Source organism: Alexandromys fortis, unplaced genomic scaffold, assembly GCF_014885135.2.
Source record: "Alexandromys fortis isolate MF-2015 unplaced genomic scaffold, M_Fortis_MF-2015_v1.1 scaffold_173, whole genome shotgun sequence".
NCBI lineage: Eukaryota > Metazoa > Chordata > Mammalia > Rodentia > Cricetidae > Alexandromys > Alexandromys fortis.
The window spans coordinates 664,815-687,240 of NW_026068051.1; the positions used below are offsets into that span (position 1 = coordinate 664,815).

The following is a 22,426-nucleotide window of genomic DNA, read 5'->3' on the forward strand; positions in this document are numbered from 1 at the left end:
TGTATATGGATATTGAAGGACAACTTGTGGGAATGAGTTCTTTCTTTCTGCCATGTTGGTCAAAGAATCAAACTCTAATTCTTAAGCTTGATGGCAAGAACCTTTTTGATGAGCCATGTGGCCAATTTATTTTGCCACTTTTTTTTTCTTTTCTTTGAAACAGGCTTTCTCTGTATAACAGCCTAGCTGTCCTGGAACTAGCTCTTGTAGACTAGGCTGGCCTTGAACTCAAAGAAATCCACCTGCCTCTGCAACCCAAGTGCTGGGATTAAAGATGTGTGCTACCACCGCCCGACTCCATTTTGCTACCTTTTAGTTAGCTTTCTTCTATAAGAAATTAAGAAATAGGGACTGGAGAGATGGCTCAGTGATTGAGAACATTGGCTGTGCTTCCAGGGGACCCACATGACAATTCACAACTGTCTGTACCTCCAGTTCCAGGGGACCTGACACCCTCATATGGGCATAAGTGTAGGCAAAACGCCAATGCACACAAAATAAAAATAAATCATTTAAAAAGAAATAACTGCCCCCTCTTTTTAGTACGCGTGATTGTTGTGTCTTCACATAGAGCTGAGCATTAGTTGCCTGTCTGGTGCCTGTGGAGACCAGAAGAGGCCATTGAATCCTCTAGAACTGGAGTTGTGTATGATATGAACCACCATTTGGGCACTGGGAATTGAACCCAGGTCCTACAGAAGAACAGCAGTGCTCTTAACCACTGAATCATCTCAGCTTTTCCTTCTTACCAGTTTTTTATTTTTGTTTTTTAATGTCAACTCTTGGATTTTATCTTTCCACCCACAATTATCTTGAAAAATTATTTAGAGGGTCTTTTGTGTAAGAAGGTTCTGAACTAATTTTAGAAAGGTATGTTAAAAATCAGTGGTAGAAGGGGTGGAAAGATGGCCTCGCAGTTAAGAAGAGCACTTGTTGATCTTGCAGAGGAGTTGGGTTCAGTTCACAGCACCCACATGGTAGCTCACAGCCATCCATAGTTCTGCTTACAGCTCTAGTTAGTTACAGGAGATCTGATGTCCTTGCCCTCTTCCATGGGTTTTAGGCTTGTACTTGGAGCACAGACATACATGCAGGGGAAACATAAGGAAAAACTCAATGGTAGATTTCTAAAAAAAAGCTATATTATTTGGAGAACCTAAAGATGAATTTTTGAAGGTAGCCTGGAATTGTGGAGCATGGGCAGATCAGGAAACATGGCAACAATTGGTGTGTAGCCATCTAGCCTTTGGACCGGTGGCTTCACTCAGCTCTTGTATACGAACAAGAAAAATGGAGTGACCTTCTTAGTCTTGAGTGTTTAAGTTGAAAGAAACTTTAAAACTAACCTGATGTTAGCTTTAGCATTTCCCATTAAGTCTCCACAACTCTGAGAGTAGGTACTGTCATTCCAAATGTTTGCAGTGAAGAAACAGTACACAGATATTAACTGGGCTGTGATTATTTTAGTGGAAAATCTAGGGCTATACCAGACATTTGGGCTCTTATGAGGATTCCAGCGATTAATGTTAGATGCCACTTGAACTTCATAATGAAATTATGAAATTTATTGTAATTGTTTACTTGAATGACATTAGCTTTGCTAGCTTCCTCTTCCAGCACATGGAGCCATTTATTAGTTTTGATAGAAGACTTTAGTAATGCTGTTCTGTATGCTATTAAAAAGTTAATAGGGTTGCTTATCAGGAATATGTGGCATGGCTTTGAAGATTCTGTTCTTTGGAATTTAATAAGCAAAATAGCAGAATTACAAGTCTTAGAGTATAGTTTCCTTCTCAAAAAGAAAGAAAAAAAGACTTGGGAACACATGCTTGCAGTCAGCTCTCAGGAAGTAGAAGGATCACAGTCCCTCACTGCCCATTCAAGGCCAGTCTGGAGAATACACTATGTTGTTACAGCTAGGGCTACATAGCAAGGTTGTAAAAAAAAAAAAAAAAACAGGAGAGGGAGGGAGAAAGAAAGAAAATTTCAGAGTCTTGGGGAAGATTTTGAGAGCCTTCTAGCTGTTATCAATGTGGTGAAATGAAATTCACACCCACAACCTATGGACAGCTGAACAAAGCAGATAATAAAGTGCAATGCAAGACAGTTGGCTTGAGCTGGGCCCACAGTTCTGCTGCGCTGATAGTGTCTGAGGGCCTGGTGGCATCAGGCATTGTTTTTAGTATTTCACTTTAAGTCCTCACAACTCTGAGAATAGATACTGTAGTTCCAAATGTTTGTACACAGATACTAACTCGTAAATTGGTATTTCAGTGGAAAAACCAGGATTTGGGCTCTTTATGGTGAATCCAGACAATAATTAATTCTAGATGATACTTTATAATCATAAAATTTACTGTAATTGTCTTGAATTAAGGAAATGTCTGCACTCTAGAGTATGGGAAATTTGAAATACTATATCTTGTTACTACAGAATCTTAAGACTGAAGTGCTCCCCCCTCAGTTTGATCCAACTTGAAGCAAAGAAATTATTATTATTATTTTTCCCAAGACGGGTTCTCTGTGTATAGTTCTGACTGTCCTGGAACCAGGCTGGCCTCGAACTTAGAGATTCCCCTGCCTCTGCCCCCTCAGTGCTGGATAGTGGTGTGCTCCACCACCACATCAGCCTTATGCATAAAGGAGAGGTGTGCATATTGTTTATAACTGGGTAATTCCAGGGCACTCAGAAGCTTTGAGTTGGTTATAAGCTAAGTTCAAGCTTAGGTCCTAAAGTAATGCCATTTGGCAAACCAAAATCTAGCCTGGAAACCAAATAATAGGTTACAAAGATCATGTGTTTCTCAGAAAGAAGCAGTTGATAATTAGTATGCTTTTGTTCATTGTCCTATTGATTTTTGATTGAGAACTTAGAATGGAAATGTATTCTTAATTGTACTAGGGAAAAATATCCCTAATTGCTTGAATGAGAGACTGATGGGGTGAATGGCTTCACAGGACTACGGGACTGTAATGAACCTTTTTTTTGCCACTGGATGCTGTACTATATGCATGTGAATCCAAATGCATTTTTTCTAGATTCCCACAACAGCTCTTTGAAGTTTAGAAAAAAATGTCTTCATAATTGACATTTTCAAGCTTTCCTAAGTTTCATTTCTGTTGCTATGATCAAGTACTCTGATTGAAAGCAATTTAGGGGAGGAAAGGACTTATGGGCTTACAATTCCAAGTTACAGTACATCACTGAGGGAAATGGAAGCAGGAACTTACATAGCAACTCACATCACATTCATAGCCACAGAGAAATGACCACACAGATACTGACTGCTTGGTTCTGCTCATCTAGCTTCTTTTGTTCTTAAACAGTTCATTATGCCATGCCTAGGGAATGGTGCCATTCACAGGGTCAATTAACAATATGGATGATCCCCCACAGTACAACCTGCTCTAGATAATTCCTCATAGAGATTCCCTCTTTTGAGGTCACTCAAGGTTGTGTCAAGTTGACAACAAAAACTAGCAGACAAGCATATCTCAATGTAGAATATCTTTAGCTTCAAGGGCAATGTTTTGTCAACTAAGACTACTGAGATATGGCTATAGTTGGATATTGCTGTGGGTCTTTTGAAAATTGATGCAAATTTGTAGATTTGCCTTCTGAAATCATCAGTTTCTCTGGCATCGATTATATACCATTACACCTTTATAGCTGACTTAAGAATATTTTTATGGTTGTTTTGAAAAGAAAACTTTTAGCAGTATTGCTACATTTTGAAAGATTAAGTCCTGTACAAATATTAAACATAGTTATCAAGTATGGCAGTCTTTTATGTGTTCTTACTCTAAGGGTACATCTAAGCCAGAATTACAGTTAATGGTGGCTGACCCTATTCACTACTGTTATGGTATTTTTCCGTCTTTCCTGTATTATAGGAAAGTATGAGCAGAATTGGTGCATAATTGCCTCAGGTGATACCAGGAAGAGAAAAGAACTTGCCAACTTTCTCTACAGAGGGGGTTGCAAGTGTGCCTTCCTGCTAACTAGGAGGATCCTTGAAGTTCCTGTCTTTTGCTAACATCCAGGAAAGACTTTCTAGGGAAGAGGAGTTTCTTTTTAGTAGTACAAATGGCCATACTTTAAATGTGTTTTTAAACATATTTGAATGTTTTAGTTTCAGTTTAATCCACTTGCCTACACACACAAGCTCTCACTCGTGCTGTCTCTTATGCTCACTCTTCCATGCTTGCTCTCTTGTTCTCTCTTTGTCTGTCTGTCTCTGTCTATGTCTCTTTTTTTCTTCCTGGGATAAGTCTTGTGATATAGCTCAGGTTGGCCTTATACTTAATGAGCCTTTTGCCTTCGCTTTCTAAGTAAGTAGGATCACAGGTAGAAGCTACCAAACTCAGCTATTTGGAGTATTTCAAGTCCTTTCGTCTTTATCCTTAAAATATTTAGTTATATGACCTATTCTTCAGTTTATAATGGATTTCCTATTACCAGTGTTCTCCTTATAAAAATACCCTTACCTGTGCTCCAAGAGACTAGACTAAGCCCCTTACTGAGGTCTGAATACTTCCTGCCAAAGTACCCTCAGGGATGTCATTCTCAAACTGACTATACTTTTTTTTTTTTTTTTTCGAGACAGGGTTTCTCTGTAGCTTTGGAGCCTGTCCTGCAACTAGCTCTTGTAGACCAGGCTGGTCTCGAACCCACAGAGATCCGCCTGCCTCTGCCTCCTGAGTGCTGGGATTAAAGGCATGCGCCACCACCTCCCGGCTCCACTTTTTTTTTTTTTGAGACAAGTACTGGGATTTCAAGAGGGAACTACTTTTTAGCATTACTGTCTTTTTGAGTAGTGGCTTCTTGTCTTGGAGTTGCCTTTGAAATTGAAGGTTGTCCTGGAACTCCTTTGAAGGAAGACCAAGCTGGCCTCGAACTCAGAGAGATCCTCCTGCCTGTGCCTCCCAGGTATTGGGATTAAAGGTGTGTGCCACTACTGCATGGCACCATTTTTCCACTTTTTTTTTTTTATTTATTGTGTATACAATATTCTGTCTGTGTGTATATGTCTGCAGGCCAGAAGAGGGCACCAGACCTCTTTACAGATGGTTGTGAGCGACCATGTGGTTGCTGGGAATTGAACTCAGGACCTTTGGAAGAGCAGACAATGCTCTTAACCTCTGAGCCATCTCTCCAGCCCCATTTTTCCACTTTTAAATGGAAAAAGTATTATGTGTATGGATGTTGGACTGTGCATCGTGTGAATTTCTGATACCCACAGAAGTCAGAAGAGGGCATCAGATTCACTGGAACTTGACAGATGGTTGTGAGCTAACATGTGGGTGCTGGGAATCAAACCCAGATACTTTATTTTATTTTTTAAAATATTTATTTATTTATTATGTATACAACATTCCTTCCATGTATGCTTGCATGCCAGAAGAGGGCACCTGATCTCATTATAGATGGCTGTGAGCCACCATGTGGTTGCTAGGAATTGAACTAAAGACCTCTGGAGGAGCACTCAATGCTCTTAACCTCTGAGCCATCTCTCCAGCCCCAGATACTTTAGAAGAATAGTCAATTATCTTAATGCAGAGCCATTCCTCCAGCTTCTGGTTTAGCTTTTTTGAAACATGGTCTCTGTAGTCTGGCAGTCCTTCTGCTTCATTCTGTGTGTGGCATTGCAGCTTAGCAGCCACTGTGTCCTCCTCCCTACAATATTTTGTTTTTAATTTTGGTTTCTGACTAACACTTTATTTAAGTCTGCATTTTTTTTAGATACTAAAGAAATTAAACATGCTTGGTGGTGTTGGTGCACATCTTTAATCCCAGAGACAGAGGCAGACAGATCTCTGATTTTGAGGCCAACCTGGTCTACAGAGCAAACTCCAGGGCAGGCTCCAAAGCTACAGAGAAACCCTGTTTTGAAAAATTAAAAGAAAAAAATAAGCAATGATATCTGTAATTAAAAAGTGCAGTAGGTGAAGGTTTAGGATAGAGAGAGTGTGTGTCATAATTCTCATGAAGTTATTCAGAAGCTAGTGTGCTGTGTTTCTATGTATAGCTATGTAAATTCTGAGCAATTGGAACACTTTTTCCAACACTGAGAAACTATCCACATGAATCTTTTGAGAGACTAATGGCCCTCTATTCTGAAAAACAGATGTGTATTCTTCCTCAGGAACTAGGTAGATAACTTGTATCCAAAGAAAAGACTGTCTCAGAATCCCACTCATGGACCATTTGTTTATTTGGGGACAACTTGCATTCATCTTTCTCTAGATCTGAAGTTAAAAGTAGAAACTGGGTGGTGGTGGCACACCCTATAGTCCCAGCACTCAGGATGCAGAGGCAGGTGACTTTGAGACCAACCTGATATACAGAGAGTTCCAGGACAGCCAGGGCTATACAGATAAACTCTGTTTCCACCCCCTCCCTCAATAGGTTAATGTCAAAAAGAAGTAAAAATCGATTCATACTGTTTTACTATAACCACATTCATTATAAGTTACCTATTATATAGCTTTTGATTTGCCTGGCATTGTAGCATATCTTGAGCTTATAAAGCTGGTTATTGTTCCACTTTAATGCTGCGTGTGCGTTAATGGTTAGATAGTTGCTTGGCTCTTTGCCCTCAATGCTGTGTCTGAGTTAGAGCTAACTACATTTTATAACTGGTTATACTATAGTGTTTGAGTAATTAAAGGGAAGTGAAAGTAAAAGAAGCTCTTAAGCTCGTTCTGGACCTATTTCAGATCCTGGCCTGTTTATTTGTAGCAAAAGAGTTTGACAAAAGAATTCCATAAAATACAACTAACATTGCTCAGCCAGTGCAGTGAAGGGAAGCTATGTAGCTGGGGCACAAGGGCTTTTTCTCAATTTACACCATGACAATTTACTACCATGGGGGGAGAAGGGGAATGGGAATGCTCTCTGGTCTAGGCTAGTAGACCCAGCCCTTAAGGCAGTCTCTTTTAGGAGGATTTGATCACCCAGAGAATTAGTGTTCCAGTCTAGTAGAGATCCTTTCTAGTCACCGGTGACTTCCGTACTCAAATACTTAATTTGCTTTCGAAGATGTACCATCTATAGAGCAACTATTTACTGAATAAATACTGTAGTGTCTGCTATTCATATAGAGCAAAAATTTCCTTATTTTTGTTTTGGTTTTTCAAGACAGAGTTTCTCTGTGTAGTCATGGCTATCCTGGAACTTTCTCTGTAGACCAGGCTAGCCTCAAACTCAGATCTCCTGCTTTTGTTTGGATTACAGACATGTGCTACCATGCTTAGCTGTTAAAATTCTTTTTTTTTCTTAAATGTTTATTTATTTATTTATTATGTATACAACATTCTGTCTGTGTGTATGTCTGCAGGCCCGAAGAGGGCACCAGACCTCATTACAGATGATTGTGAGCCACCACGTGGTTGCTGGGAATTGAACTCATAACCTTTGGAAGAGCAGGCAATGCTCTTAACCACTGAGCCATCTCTCCAGCTGCCGAATTCTTAAGTAGTTCTTTTTACCTGTATTGTAAGTTCAGGATTCTTAGGAGGTAAATTTAGCTTGTCAGGCAAGCCGTTTTTTCTTGCCTCTCTGTATAATCTTTATTTCCTGTTCAATCCTTTATTAGTCTATACTCTCCGTGTTATTTTAAGTACTTGTAGCTCCTTCAGACATTTGCACGGGCCTTTGCATTAGCACGTGCTTCCCCTGGAAAGAATTCTCTAGACTGGCTTCTTTTTGTTTTGTTTTGTTTTGTTTTTCGGGACAGGGTTTCTCTGTGGTTTTTTGGAGCCTGTCCTGGAACTAGCTCTTGTAGACCAGGCTGGTCTCAAACTCAAAGAGATCCGCCTGCCTCTGCCTCCCGAGTGCTGGGATTAAAGGCGTGTGCCACCACCGCCTGGCTAGACTGACTTCTTGAAGGCATTGCTTATATAGAGGCATCTGACAGATCCGCTTCTGTATAGCATGTTTGACTCTTCGCACAGCATAGCTTTGCTCATGCTAGCCCATGTTTCTTCTTCAGATTGAAAACTCTGTGATTTTAAATTTTTTTCTTCTTTTTAAAATATTATTTTACCTGAAGCCTAATGCAGGGGAATAAATGTGCTAAGTTAGTGGGGGTAAAAGAGAGTAGTTCAATAGTTCAAAGATTGACAATTCACCAAGAAACATAATGGTCATAAATCCCTTGAACCATAAACATCAGCACTCAGAAGTTGCTCTTCCTTTAACTTCATCTCTAACCTCCTTAGTTGTAATGTGAAGTTAAGCTGCAACAGTTAAATGCCACATTCTTTCGGAGAATGAAGAAAGTCTATTACTTGCCCATCATCACTGTTGGCCTTGCATTGATGGTTAAACTAGGATTTAAATTGATGATAATATATGAATGTCAAATTATACTTTCATATTTGGTAACATGGTCTATATTTCTTTTCAGCTCCAGAACCTGGGTATCAACCCAGCAAACATTGGCTTCAGTACCCTGACTATGGAGTCAGATAAATTCATCTGCATTAGAGAAAAAGTAGGAGAACAGGCCCAGGTGGTAATCATTGATATGAATGATCCGAGCAATCCAATTCGAAGACCCATCTCAGCAGACAGTGCCATCATGAATCCTGCCAGCAAAGTGATTGCCCTGAAAGGTATAAAAGATTGTGGATAGTTTTCTTGAAATTCTTATGTATATTTTATGCAAATATTTATTGGTGTGCTCTTTTAGTATGTTGAGTAAATTTAATTAAATCCTGAACTTGAGTTAGTGTTTATGACTTTTACATGAAATGTTTCTGTGAGATGTCTTAGAATAGATGTACTTGGAATAATTTTAGGTTTTTAGGATAAATACATTTATGTTTTATATCTGATATGAGACAACTAAAAGCATTTCTGTATAGAGTAATGAAAGTAATACTCTGTAATAAGTCATAGCTTAATATTAGGACTTAAGTACTTCGGAATTTATTGTGATAATCAGCTTCTCCATTCTGTGCCTTTCTGTACTTTAGGCCTTAAGCTGTAAGAATGGCTTGAGTTGACCCTGGTTAGAGAGGTGGGAGAGAAGGAGAAGGAATGCATACCAAGTTTTGGAATCAAGGCTGTTTGTATTTATTCAGACTGTGCAGTTTTCTTTGACTTTATCTGCCTATCTATCTACCCATTTATTTATTTACTTATTTTTAACTGAGTCTTGCTCTCTTCTTCAGGGTGGCTTTGAACCTCTTGACTAAGTTTCTTGAGTTGCTGGGATCATAGGTGGGAGCAACCAGGCTCAGCCAAACTAACTTGTTTCCATGGGGAACTATACTGCTTCTCAATTTAAATAGAGTTGAACAATCTCATATTATCTGAGAACCCATTTTCTCGTCCTTTGAACTAAGTGTGGATGAGTTTTTAGAGGTGCTGAACTTTTAACCAGTCTTTCTTTCACATCATTTAAACTCTGTTTGGGGTCTTGGTTTGGTTGTTTTCTGTTTTCTTTTGGTGAGATAGGTCTCTTTGACAGTAGCCCTGGCTGGTCTGGAACTTGCTGTATAGACCAAACTGGTTTCAAACCCACAAAGACCCATCCACCTGCCTCTGCCTCCGTAGTACTAGAATCAGATTGCAGCACCATGCCCCACCTGTTTAATCTCTAATAATACACGTTGAGTAACTTATTAGAAATGCTCAGGTCTAGAAGTACTGAGCTTTTTGGCTTTGGGGAGTTTATCTAGAATTCTTATAACATTTTGTTTCTTTTGTGTGTTTCTGTATGTGGGTGTACATGCACAGGTCAGATGGCAACTTGGGGAAGTCTGTTCTTTGGTTCAACCATGTGGATCCTGGGGACGACTTGGCAGCAGCTCCCTGCTGAGCAATTTCATAGGCCTGCATTTGGGAATCTTTGCATAGACTTTATTCTGGAGCATCACTAACCTGAACTTTGAAAATTAGAAACTCAAACCTTTTGGTTTTATTGTACAGATTTTGGAACATTTTGAAGTGTCAATATTTAACCTATCCTAGGTTGGGAGCTAAGAATAGCATAGTCAACAGAATCATCAGTATTTATGGCGGGTGAAAGTTGGTCTCATCTTCAGGAACCAGATGTTTTATGGCAGTATACATTTGCTTCTGTCTAAAAGTATACTACATTTTAAATGTCCTTTAGCTTCCTTAAATAATTTGAATTCAAGTGCTTAGCATCCATCACACTTCTTTTTTAAAGGGCATCAACTAAATTTTGCCGAATTCTTTTCTATTTTTAATGTTACTGTTATCTTATCATATTTCTTAATGCTTTCTTATGTGTGCAGATGGTGAGTTACCTTAAATTAGATTGTGTTAGTCATTGTCCTGTTCCTTAAAAAGAATCATTGAGAAATTTTTAAAGCTTTGTAAAATAGTATGTTATACTTTGTGTCTATTGGTCTATATCATGGCTGTTATCCCTTGTTCCTCTCCCCAGACCCTTAAACTTGCACATTTTCCAGCCCCTTTCATGTAAAACAGAATGAAAGTCTAGTTATCTGGAGGTTGGTGGGTGCAGCAAAGAAAAGCAAATCGCTACAAAATTCTGCTTCCCTCTGAAGCCAGTTTAAACTTCATGCCTTCTTTTTATAAACAGGACTATAACTTTCACAATTTCTTGAGTCTGGTGTGGTTTATAAACTGTGGGATGGGAGTCCTATAATCTGCCCTGTAGAAGAAGGCTTTGTTGTGCAGTAAGTAAGATGGGTTATGGTACAAAGCCCTGTCACCCTCCCACTCTTGACAGCTTTTGTCCTTTAGCTATAGCCAGATTGTCTATGGCTCGGGAGTGGAGTTATCCTTAGTCTCTGAGAATGAATCTTCACAGCCTAGTGATAGCTGTGGGCTTTGGCCACTGTTCATTGCAGTGAAATCACCTTTTCGACTGTGGTCGGTTTCACATGACCAGTATAAGCCTTTGCATCTGACTTTGGACTTTTAACATTCGAGGCAAATTTCACCCTCCTTTTACTAAATGCTTGCTGTCTTAACTGGATGAAGCTTGAACTTGTTCTCACCTCCAGTATATTAACAGCATCTGAAACTATCCTCCTCCCTGTCTCCCTTTCCTTTCTCCTCCAGCACTTATACTTCCCTTTGTATCTTAGACCAGTTCAATGTAGCATGCGCTGTGGTGACACGGCAAAGTTGAAGTACAACTTCTTTTCAAAACGCAGTTTCCACAATATTGAATTGAATGAGAAATGACTGCATTTTAAAAAGTAGATATTTCCTCCTTGTGTTTCTATTAGATTTGCTTTGTCTTTTGTATATACAGCTGCCTTAGTTTATGCATCACCTGTGTAATGAAAGTTAACAGCTTTGCTTTTATCAATAAGAAAGCTGTTCCTTAGTCTCATTTTCATTTGGGGTATAAAATCCCATAGAAGTCATGTGCTTATAGTGTTACAGTGTCCATAGAGGTAAGAGTTTTGCTTAAGGTTGCAGGTATAGATTTGTTTGCTTGGTCTCAGCTATTAGCTCCTCAGTGGCTGTAGCTCTAGCAGTGTGACTCCTGTAGTTAGTTTTTAGTCTCAGGATAGAACCACATAATTTGAAAGTTAAGGGCTAGTCTGGGTAGGTATTAATTCATTTTGAACTTTGCTTTTCTCATTATTCTTTAATTCTGTATTTAGCTGCAAAAACTCTTCAGATATTTAACATTGAAATGAAAAGTAAAATGAAGGCACATACCATGACTGATGATGTCACCTTCTGGAAATGGATCTCTTTGAATACGGTTGCTCTTGTCACGGATAATGCAGTTTATCATTGGAGTATGGAAGGAGAGTCTCAGCCAGTGAAAATGTTTGATCGTCATTCTAGCCTCGCAGGATGCCAGATTATCAATTACCGTACAGATGCAAAGCAGAAGTGGTTGCTTCTGACTGGTATATCTGCACAGGTAACATTTTTTTTAGTTTTTGATAAAGAAGTCATCTAAGGGATTGTTGACACACACTTTAGTTAGGTCTTTAAACCCAACATTGTTGAATTTGGCTGATTTTGAAAGACTTTTTCTTTTTAAAAATAGTGATTGCTGGTTTAAACCTTTAACCTGACATAAAATGTCAGTACTCTTACCAATTTTTAATTCTTGCAGATTAAGTAGAGATTGAGTGATTTAGAATTTATTATGGAGTCAGTGTGCTGCAAAGTAAATACTACTGTATTGTATTAAGATAGCATAAAAGAGGGGCTGGAGAGAGGGCTCAGGTTAAGAGCACTGACTGTTCTTCCAGAGGTCCAGAGTTTAATTCCCAACAACCACATCATGGTTCAGAACCATCTATAATGAGATCTGGTGCCCCCTACTGGTAAGCAGGCAGAACACTGTATACACAATAAATAAATAAATCCTTTTTTTTTTTTAAGATGGTGCAAAGAGATGATTAGATGAGGTATGTTTTATACATTCACATTAAGCTTTAATAAGATAATGTTTGGAGTTAAACTTTAAGATGTATCAGCTCTACATTGAGAAACTCAATAACAGGTACTGTTGAAGATGGCAAAGTATTATAACTATTTCACTAATTGAATTTGATATTTATTTTTGATTCTTTGTAGCAAAATCGTGTGGTTGGAGCTATGCAGCTCTATTCTGTAGATAGGAAAGTGTCTCAGCCTATTGAAGGACATGCAGCTAGCTTTGCACAATTTAAGATGGAAGGAAATGCAGAAGAATCAACGTTGTTTTGTTTTGCTGTGCGGGGTCAGGCAGGAGGGAAGGTAAGTTTTGTCTGTGATAATTATTTTAGTGGGTCTGTTTTGCTCTTCTTTGTCATCTAAGTTCAAAATACTCATCTTTATTTTTCATTAATTTCATAATTAATATTCAGATTTGTGACTGACAAATGGTATGATGGTAGTACTTGTAAAATTATGGCATTCTTTTAATATTTTTATTTCCTATTCTGCCATCTGTGGGTTTTACTTTTAACAGTGTCCTGTTATATAACCTAGACTGACTTTGAAGTTGGTCCTCTTTCCTCAGGCTCTTGAGTGCTGGCATTATAGATCTTTAGACCATTGTGCCAACTTTGAGCTCTTTGTATTCTTTATTTTGATTGCCTTTATCAAAGGCTTTTTGTTGATGTCTTTCCCTTAATTCTGCATAGACTCATTAGAGTTGCTAAAATACCTGTTTGTGTGTGTGCTACATGTCTAAAGTCTGATTCATTAAGATTGTCCAAGATGAAGTCTGATTTCGTTAAGCGCTGTCCTTTTTAAATCCCCTAGGTGACTTGATGTCGATGGAATGGACAGCAGCTTAAGTTGGAGAGTCTCATCCTTAGCTGTACATTGAAATTACCTAGACAGATTGAAGCACTTTGTGTATTAGAATTCGTAGTTGAGGACAGCAGAAACAAGGTCTGGTTGATTAGAGTATAAAAAATTTATTGACAGGTTACCGGATACCTGGCAGTAGCTAGGACAGCTGTATCACTAAGTGTGGGAAATAAGAAATGAGCAAACATGGGTAGTAGCCAGGGTTCCAGCCAGAAATCAAGCTGCAGATCTTTGAACTGTGCTTTTGTTACGCCTGTACTGCTGGATGCCTGGTGACTCAGTCTGCTGCTATTTTCACTTCCCTCTGTCTTAAAATAACCTGATGTCCTGTGCTCCCTCTTTGAAGTCCCACATAGGCAAAGTCACATGGCTTGCATCCTAGCTCTGAGAGACATGGAAAGCAACTGTTTGCTGCTTCTAAAATGGAAGAGTGGCTCTACTTGCTTCCAGAACTTGTAGACTACTGTCCTCTGTCTCTGTATCCCAGAGTCAGAAAAACCCTAACTTCATCTTTGTTTTACAGTTCTCCACCCCATGTCACCCTAGTAAGTAGTTTTCAAGAAAGAAAAAGATTGCAGTGACTAAATCCTAGCACTCAGGAGCTCAAGTGATTCTCCTGTCACCTTCCAAGTGGTCCTAAGAGTGTTGGAGCTTTACAGATGCATCTGGCCTTTTTACATGGCTTCCAAGGATTGAATTTAAGTAGTTGGTCAGGCCTATTCCATAATTGCTTTTACCGTAGGCTGGGCCATCTTGCCAAGCCCCATCATGTCTTTAGAGTCAAACCCACTTCCTACCTCTATAATTTTGCCACTTCGAGAATGGTATAGAGCTGTGCATGGTGGTACACACCTTTAATCCTAGCATACAAAGGGCAGGCGGATTTCCGTGAGTCCCAGGCCATTCTGATCTATTGATTTCCAGCCCATTCAGGGGCATATTGTGTGAGACCTTTGTTTCAACAACAGCAACAAAAATCATACAGTAAATGTGTGACTTTAAGGTCAGCTTCCTCCTAGTCAGTTTTAATTTATGGAGGAGCGTCCCATAGTATAGATGGATCAAATACAGTTCACTGATTGTAGGCATTTTGGCTATTTCCATTTGGGGGCTTCAAAAAACTTGCTATGACCAACTGATAAATGATTTGGGTTGATAGTAGATTTTATTTTCTTTTGAACAGTTGCATATCATTGAAGTTGGTACACCACCCACAGGGAACCAGCCCTTTCCAAAGAAGGCGGTGGATGTTTTCTTTCCTCCAGAAGCACAAAATGACTTTCCTGTTGCAATGCAGGTATTTCATTACAATAATTGGATTTTTAAAAATTTCAACTTAATTCCTGTTCATAGTTGATATGAGTGTTGCTTAAAAGAAAAAATTATTCTCAAATAAAAATTATTAGTAAAATTTGGTACAATAACACTCCTATTTTCATGTAATCAGTAAATTCGGTTATCTTAAGTTGTCAGAATTACCATCTCTTTTGTTTGTCAGATTTTTCATATATACTCTTGTGTTTATGTTTGAGCTTTAGGTATCCCACATATAAATAACAAGCTGTAATGAAGGAAACCTTAGTATTACTTTAGTATATTTCCTGTAAGTTTTGTGTTGGAGTTTTATAGAAAGTGTTTATTTTCTCTCCAGATAAGTGAAAAGCATGATGTCGTGTTCTTGATTACCAAGTATGGTTATATCCACCTCTATGACCTTGAGACTGGCACGTGCATCTACATGAACAGAATCAGTGGAGAAACGATCTTCGTTACTGCCCCTCATGAAGCCACAGCTGGAATAATAGGAGTCAACAGAAAGGGACAAGTAAGAAAACCTTTAACTTAAGCATCTAAGTGACATGTTATCATTAGTGGGTTTTTTGTTTTTGTTTTTTGTTTTTCGAAAGATAATTTTGGATATCAGAAAAGAGTACATCATGGAGGGGAGGCAAAGAAGACAAATGAGATAAAGTCACAGGACATAAAATAGCAGGTGTAAGTTTAGGGGCCTCCTGTCCAAGGAGGAGATTAAAGCTAATAAAATTAATTAAGGTGTGTGTGTGTGTGTGTGTGTGTGTGTATGTATGTATGTATGCATGGATACACACATAACACCTGCTAAATAAATATAATTTGAAAGATTGTTGTATAGAATCTGGCATGGGGTGCATGCCTTTAATCGTCCTACTTGGAAGAGTGAGGCAAAGGATTTCTGTGATTTGGAGGCAGCTAAGGCTATATAATTAGAACCTGTTTCAAAAAACATAAAATAATAATAAGATATCATCTTGTTATCTAATTTGTTTTTGCAATGACTTAATTATATTTACCTTTACCGAAAATTATATTTACCTTGATCATTATTTCTTGGTCTAATAAATGGCATGAGTCATTATTTAGTTTTTGTTATTTTATATGTCTGGATATTTTATCTGCATGTATGTCTGTGTACCACATGGGTACCTGGTGGTATCCATTAATCAGTCTTTGAAAAGTGGCATGTTTATCACGAGACAATCTGTCTCCCACCTCAGCTCTAGGCTCAGCTGCTTTGCATCCCTGACCTGAAAGTACTTGTACTGTCTTTGTAACATTTTTGCCATGCTGAATTGAAGTTGGTTGATGTTTTTGTCATCAGTCTTCCTTAATAAAGGGCCTTATCTTTGTTTAATTAATTTCTAGCAGCACCAAAAGGTGATCTTTGAAAATTAAGTAGTTCAGTTTGTATGTGTCTCTCATGGAAAAAAAAATCAAGAATAAGTCGGTTAGGGTGACTTGATAATCAGGAGCTGTGGAGCCAGGAGTGCTTCCTTCTTTCTGCTGTTGTGCTGTGTTAACCTAAAGCTCCTGTTGTAATTTTACCATACACGTAAGCATTGATAGTGGAGGTTCTAGAAATCATGGTGGCAAAACAAGCAAGTGTCAAAATTTCACAAAAGTAATTGATTACCTTTGTGATGTAATCTAAAAAGATTTAACACAGTGTAACAATTCTCTAATTGTTAAATTTCAGGTTCTGTCAGTTTGTGTAGAAGAAGAAAACATAATTCCTTACATCACCAATGTCCTACAAAATCCTGATTTGGCCCTTAGAATGGCTGTGCGGAACAACTTAGCTGGTGCTGAAGAACTCTTTGCCCGGAAATTTAATGCTCTTTTCGCCCAGGGAAACTACTCAGAGGCTGCAAAGGTGGCCGCTAATGCACCAAAGGTAAATAGTTAGGAAACTGAAGTTGCTATGATTGAGGTATTTACTCTCTATTTCTGATACTTCTAGAAGAGGAACCAGCTTTGTAAGAGTAACTAGCCACTTTCCAGTTATATTTTTCCTTTAATAGAATATGATAACTAATTCTCAGTGTCTCTAGAGTTGTTTAAAACCCCAGAATCTTAGAAAAAATATGTAGATAAAGACCTAAGGTAGATGTAGGTGCAACCATGTCCAGTTACACTGTTTGACCTCATAAATGATTGCTATCTATTTTAATTTGGAAAGTTAATCACTAAACAGATGCTCTTGAATTTTTGGTCTGTAGAGTTATCAGAAAATGAGCTGAATTTATTCTTGTAAGAATTTACATTGGTTTATGTTAAACTGAATTTAAACCTTACATTCCCAACCAGTGTTAATTATAAAATTTGTACTTAATTGAACTTGATTTAATGACTACCGGTTACCATTTCATGATTATCCTTTTCTTTTTATAGTTTTTTTTAATTTTTGAAATTAAAATCAATTATACCATGTTCCCCTTTCCTCCCTCCAAGACTCCCATATGTCTCTTCTTGCTCTCTTTTACATTCGCCTCTTCATTAATTGTTGTCACATACCTATATGTGCATGAACATGTTCCTAAACACAGATCCAACCTGCCTAGTCTGTGATCCAAATTATAGGGACATCTTTTTAGGGCTGACCGTTAGATAGTAGGTAACCAATTTATGTGCTCTTCCCTGGGAAGGACTCTTTGTACTTATTGTTTCATACATTGGCATAATTATTTACCTTGTCATTTTCTGATTTTTAATAATTTTGTGACATTGAGCCAGAGGTGTGACAGACATTTATTGAATCTGCACTATGTGGTGAATATTTGGAATGTGGAGTTCATGGGTCAACCATGCACTCCAGATTGACCAGAGACCTGTACGGTTAGTAGTGTGACTCAGCCACTAAGGAATTTTTAATATTTTTTCTTAAAGGGAATCCTTCGTACTCCAGACACCATCCGTCGATTCCAGAGTGTCCCAGCTCAGCCAGGTCAAACTTCACCTCTACTTCAGTACTTTGGAATCCTTTTGGACCAGGGCCAGCTAAACAAATACGAATCCTTAGAATTGTGTAGACCTGTACTTCAGCAAGGGCGGAAACAACTTTTGGAGAAGTGGTTGAAAGAAGATAAGGTACTTTATATTGTTATACTTTTCCTTTAAGTTCTGTGCTAACAAGTTAAAATGATTAGTTTCTATCTGAATATCTTCATCTGTTATTTGTTAAATGTTTGTGGAAATAGAATGAGAAGACACCTTGCCACTTTAAAATTTGATTCAGGAATATTGCTTGGTAGTTAAAACTACTAGCCTTTTAGCCTTGGAGAATTTTCCATACGCTTGCTTCCTTGTGCAGGTGTATTTGTCAGTGTATCTGACATTGCCTGGCATGTGAATCTTTCACACCCCACACTTGACATGCATGCCTAGCAGTTCTGCTCTCTCTCTGTCCCCTCTGTCTCTCTCTGTAAGAATTTATAAACTGTCATCAACATGTAGTAAATATACTTGGGTATTCAGGGAGGACATGTTATATAAAATGTAAGATCACTCATGTGTTTATGAGATAGCCACGCTGGCTGTATTTGATGTAGTGAGGTAGTGTATGACAGTGATTTCATAAAAAGCTAAGTGGTATTACATGAAAAAGTATTTAAAAGGTTTCAAATATAGAAGCCTTTTGTAAAATATATTTACTAGCTTTCTGTACTGTAGAATTTCTTTGTGTTTTATGTTCATTCAGCACATACTTTATATTGTTTTGCAGAGCAAGGTTTCTCTGTGTAGCTCTGGCTGTCCTGGAACTCTCTCTGTAGACCTGGCTGGGCTCAAATTCAGAGATCTGCCTGCCTCTGTCTCCTGAATGCTGGGATTAAAGGTGTGGGATACTATTGTCTGGCAGAGCACTTTTTTTTTTTAATGTAGAAGATTGACTGAAAAGCAATAAATATCATTTAGAGGGCAACAAGCAGCTTTTAAACAATTTATCATTATTTCTATAGAGTTACACAAAGCTTTCCTACTTAAAGTAACAATATTGAGTTACCATGTTTCACGCCTTTGTCAAGAACTGATATAACACTCTTGTAGTAGTTTTTTGTTTTGTTTTTTTCAAGACAAGGTTTCTCAGAAGCTTTTGTGCCTGTCCTGGAACTAGCTCTTGTAGACCAGGCTGACTTCAAACTCACAGAGTTCAGCCTCTTTCTGCCTCCCAAGTGCTGGGATTAAACCACCCAGCTTGTAGCAATCTTGTAATGAATTACTTACAAAGATATCAAACTTATCAACATCAGTGTGTATTGACAGTGTTGGTAAATTCTGGAGTCTAAGTTCATGTTTCTTAACCTGGCTTCTGCTAGTCTTGTCAGAATATTAGAGGATAGTACTTACAGAATACTAGACGATAGTACTTCAGACTTGAGAGGTTTGGCCACATACCATCCTCTACCAAAGAATAACTAATCTAACACATATTTGAGAGCTGTTTTAATGGCATAAAATAACACAATGGGAACAGCACAGATAATTGAGTTTATCTATGCAATAGGGAATTATTTTTTTAAAATATCATTACCTTTTGTTGGTAATCAGATGCAACTCATTTGTAGTAAAAAATAGTTCATTAATCCTTAGTTAGCATGTTCAGTTAAGATGTGTAGATTGATAGAACTTCTTTGAATGCTGAATTATAAGGGCTACTCTCTTAAAAATTTCCATTGGGGCTTGAGAGATGGCTCAGTAGTTTCGAGTACATAACTGCTTTCGCAGGGGATCAAGTGAAATTCCCAGCACAAATGCCAGGCAGCTCATAGCTGCCTGTAATTTCCAGGGGAATCTGATAGCCTGACGTTCATAGTCTCTGGCATTCATGTGTGTATATATAGAATAAACTAGAAAGTTGGACTGGAGCTGTGGGTTGATGGTAGAAGACCAACTTATTTGGGATCTGCAAGGCCCTAGTAGGTTCACTTTCCAAAACTGCAAAAAAAAAAAAAAGCGGGGAAAATAGAAACTTATGCTAAGTTGTGTGTGTGTGGGGGGGGGGTGGTTGGAGACAGGGCTTCTCCATGTATAACAGCTCTGATTGTCCTGGAACTCACAGAGCGCCGCCTGCCTCTGCCTCCTGAGTGCTGAGATTAAAGGTGTGTGCCACCACTACCTGACCTCAAGGCAGAAATTTTAAGAAGCTAACTTGAAGATATATCTGCTGTATACTAACTAGAAATTTTTAAATTTTGTATGTTTGACTTTGTAAGTTTAGTGCCCACCTACCATTTCAAACCCTAAAATTAAAAAAAGATAAAAGATGGATCTTAGGTGCTTGAAATGTAAATGTTATATACTACTTTAAAAATTATCCTTAGTTTTAGAATCATTCTTATGTAAGTAACGGTCATTTAGCTCAGTTTCTAAAATTAATTAATTTACTTATTTAGAGACAGTGTCTCTGTGTGGGGCACAGCCAGGTCCTGAACTCCTGCCTTAGCTTCCCAAGCATTAGCATTACAGGCTAACTGACATTGTTGGTTTTTATTTGACAATATTACATTAAAAGTTGTATTATCTGGGGGGGTCTAAAGAAATAACTTAGTGGTTCATAGCATATATTAAGCTCTTCCTGAGGACATGAGTTCAGTTTCTAGCACTCATGCCATATGGCTCACAACCGCCTCAAACGACAGCTCCAGGGGGTCTGATACTCCTCTTCTGATCTCCACGGGCACACACACCAATAGAAAAAACAGTGACGTTATTTTTGAGAAATTGAAAACATGACTGTTATATTTGAATCTTATTGGTTAGATTCATAAGATTCTGTGGGTAAAGGAAAGGTATGTTCTCAACAAGGTCGTGGGAAATTACTAAAAGCAAAGTCTCAGTGGCTGTCCATCCCTATTTAAGGAGGGATCTGGAGAATTATACAGAACCATGAGTGTGAGAACAGTATCAAGAGTTCAACAACCACGAACCCTGCATATTTGCATATTTATATTTTTAGAAAAGGAGTAAGATTTTTTTATATGCTAATAGGGAAGTAGTATCAACTACTTGTTTATAGAACATTTAATGATCACTAACCAAATTCTTTTTCTTTTGGACAGCTGGAATGTTCTGAAGAACTGGGTGATCTTGTAAAGTCTGTGGACCCAACGTTGGCACTTAGTGTGTACCTCAGGGCCAATGTCCCAAATAAAGTCATCCAGTGCTTTGCAGAGACAGGTCAAGTCCAGAAGATTGTTTTATATGCTAAAAAAGTGAGTTCAGTGGAACAAATTATCAACACAAAATATTTTTTTAAAAAAGAAAGAAAACGAGAAATTAGCCTTAAGTTGCTTCATTTTTATTGGTTAATTTCCTTAAAACTTTGACCTACTTGGAAAAGCATAATAAATTCTTTAACTGTTATATGTAGAGTCCATACCTGGTGTAAATTTTCGCATGAAAGCAAGTATAGTTCTAAGATAGCAGAGGCATGTTAAACATGTGCTAGTTTAGTGTTTGGAACGGTCATTGCTGACTAGAAGTAATATAGTTGTATAATCTAGACAAATATGTCATTGTAAAGGTCTTATTGGATGAGTAAATTATAAGTAATGTTATGCTCATTAGTAGTTCTCTGTTAATAATGTTTTATTATGGAAAAGGCTTTAAAAATGAAACTGAGGCATGACTGAAGTCTGTCTGTTTGTAGGTTGGTTATACTCCAGACTGGATCTTTCTCCTGAGAAACGTCATGCGCATCAGTCCCGATCAGGGACAGCAGTTTGCTCAGATGCTAGTTCAGGACGAAGAGCCACTTGCTGATATCACACAGGTAATGGCACTGGAAGACTACAGTTCATCCAGGTGGAGCTTGTGGAGAATCTCACTTTCACAAGGACAAAACATATTGCAGAAGAATAGATTTTCTAAATATTTACTATTTTGTGTCTGTTAATGCAAACACATGTGTGCTGTGGCCTATATATGGCGGTCAGGGAACAACTCTGAGCACCAGACATGCATATGATACACATATATGCATACATGCAGAAACTCAAATCACATATGAGTATATGTGATAAACATATAAAATAAGTAAATATCAAAATACTTAGAAATAAGTAAACCTTGTACTTAATACTTTACATTTTTATACATAAAAAGATGATGTTAATTTGTGTGCATGTTATCAATAATACTTTGAAAATTTTAAAATTTTTATTAATGTAAAAAATGAGTTTTAGCATGATTATTTTCATCATACACATTGTAGTTTGTTCATATTACCCCCCCAAACTGATCACACTCTTTGGTCCTACCTTCTTTCCCCCTTCAATAGTATCTTATATCTTGTGTGTGTGTTTTTTTCTCTTTTAATAGATTGTGGATGTCTTTATGGAATACAATCTAATCCAGCAATGTACTGCCTTCTTACTTGACGCTTTGAAGAACAATCGCCCCTCCGAAGGTCCTTTACAGACACGATTGCTTGAGATGAACCTTATGCACGCACCTCAAGTATGTGTTCTTGTCTTAGGGTTTCTGCTTCTGTGATGAAACCGACCAAAGCAACTTTGGGAAGAAAGGGTTTATTTCATCTTAAACTCTTCACTCCATCACTGAGAATTCAGGGCAGGAACCTAGAGGCAGAAATTGAAGCAGAGGTCATGGAGGAACACTGCTTATTGGGTTGTTTAACCTGCTTTCTATTGTAACCCAGGACCACTTGTCCAAGGATGACACTGTTCCTGAAAGGGCTTTCCCCATCCCTATCATTAGTCAATAAAACACCCTGCAGATATGCCTATAAGCAATCTGTTAGAGCCATTTTAAAACTTGAGGTTCCCTCTTCCCAAGTTGACATAAAGGCTAGCAGGACAGCTGTCATCTCTT

General features: G+C 38.1%; 1 protein-coding gene across 2 annotated transcripts in view; it reads left to right on the plus strand.

The window, feature by feature from the left end:
- Cltc (clathrin heavy chain) overlaps positions 1–22,426 on the plus strand; it is a 62,903-nt gene that overhangs the window by 15,257 nt on the left and 25,220 nt on the right. For both annotated transcript variants that reach the window (XM_050119522.1, XM_050119523.1), the window contains exons 2-11: positions 8,412–8,619; positions 11,623–11,891; positions 12,557–12,718; positions 14,463–14,576; positions 14,931–15,104; positions 16,293–16,490; positions 17,483–17,683; positions 20,653–20,805; positions 21,243–21,365; positions 21,914–22,051. In XM_050119522.1, the coding sequence (XP_049975479.1) occupies positions 8,412–8,619; positions 11,623–11,891; positions 12,557–12,718; positions 14,463–14,576; positions 14,931–15,104; positions 16,293–16,490; positions 17,483–17,683; positions 20,653–20,805; positions 21,243–21,365; positions 21,914–22,051 (1,740 nt within the window). The remainder of the gene's footprint in view (positions 1–8,411; positions 8,620–11,622; positions 11,892–12,556; positions 12,719–14,462; positions 14,577–14,930; positions 15,105–16,292; positions 16,491–17,482; positions 17,684–20,652; positions 20,806–21,242; positions 21,366–21,913; positions 22,052–22,426) is intronic.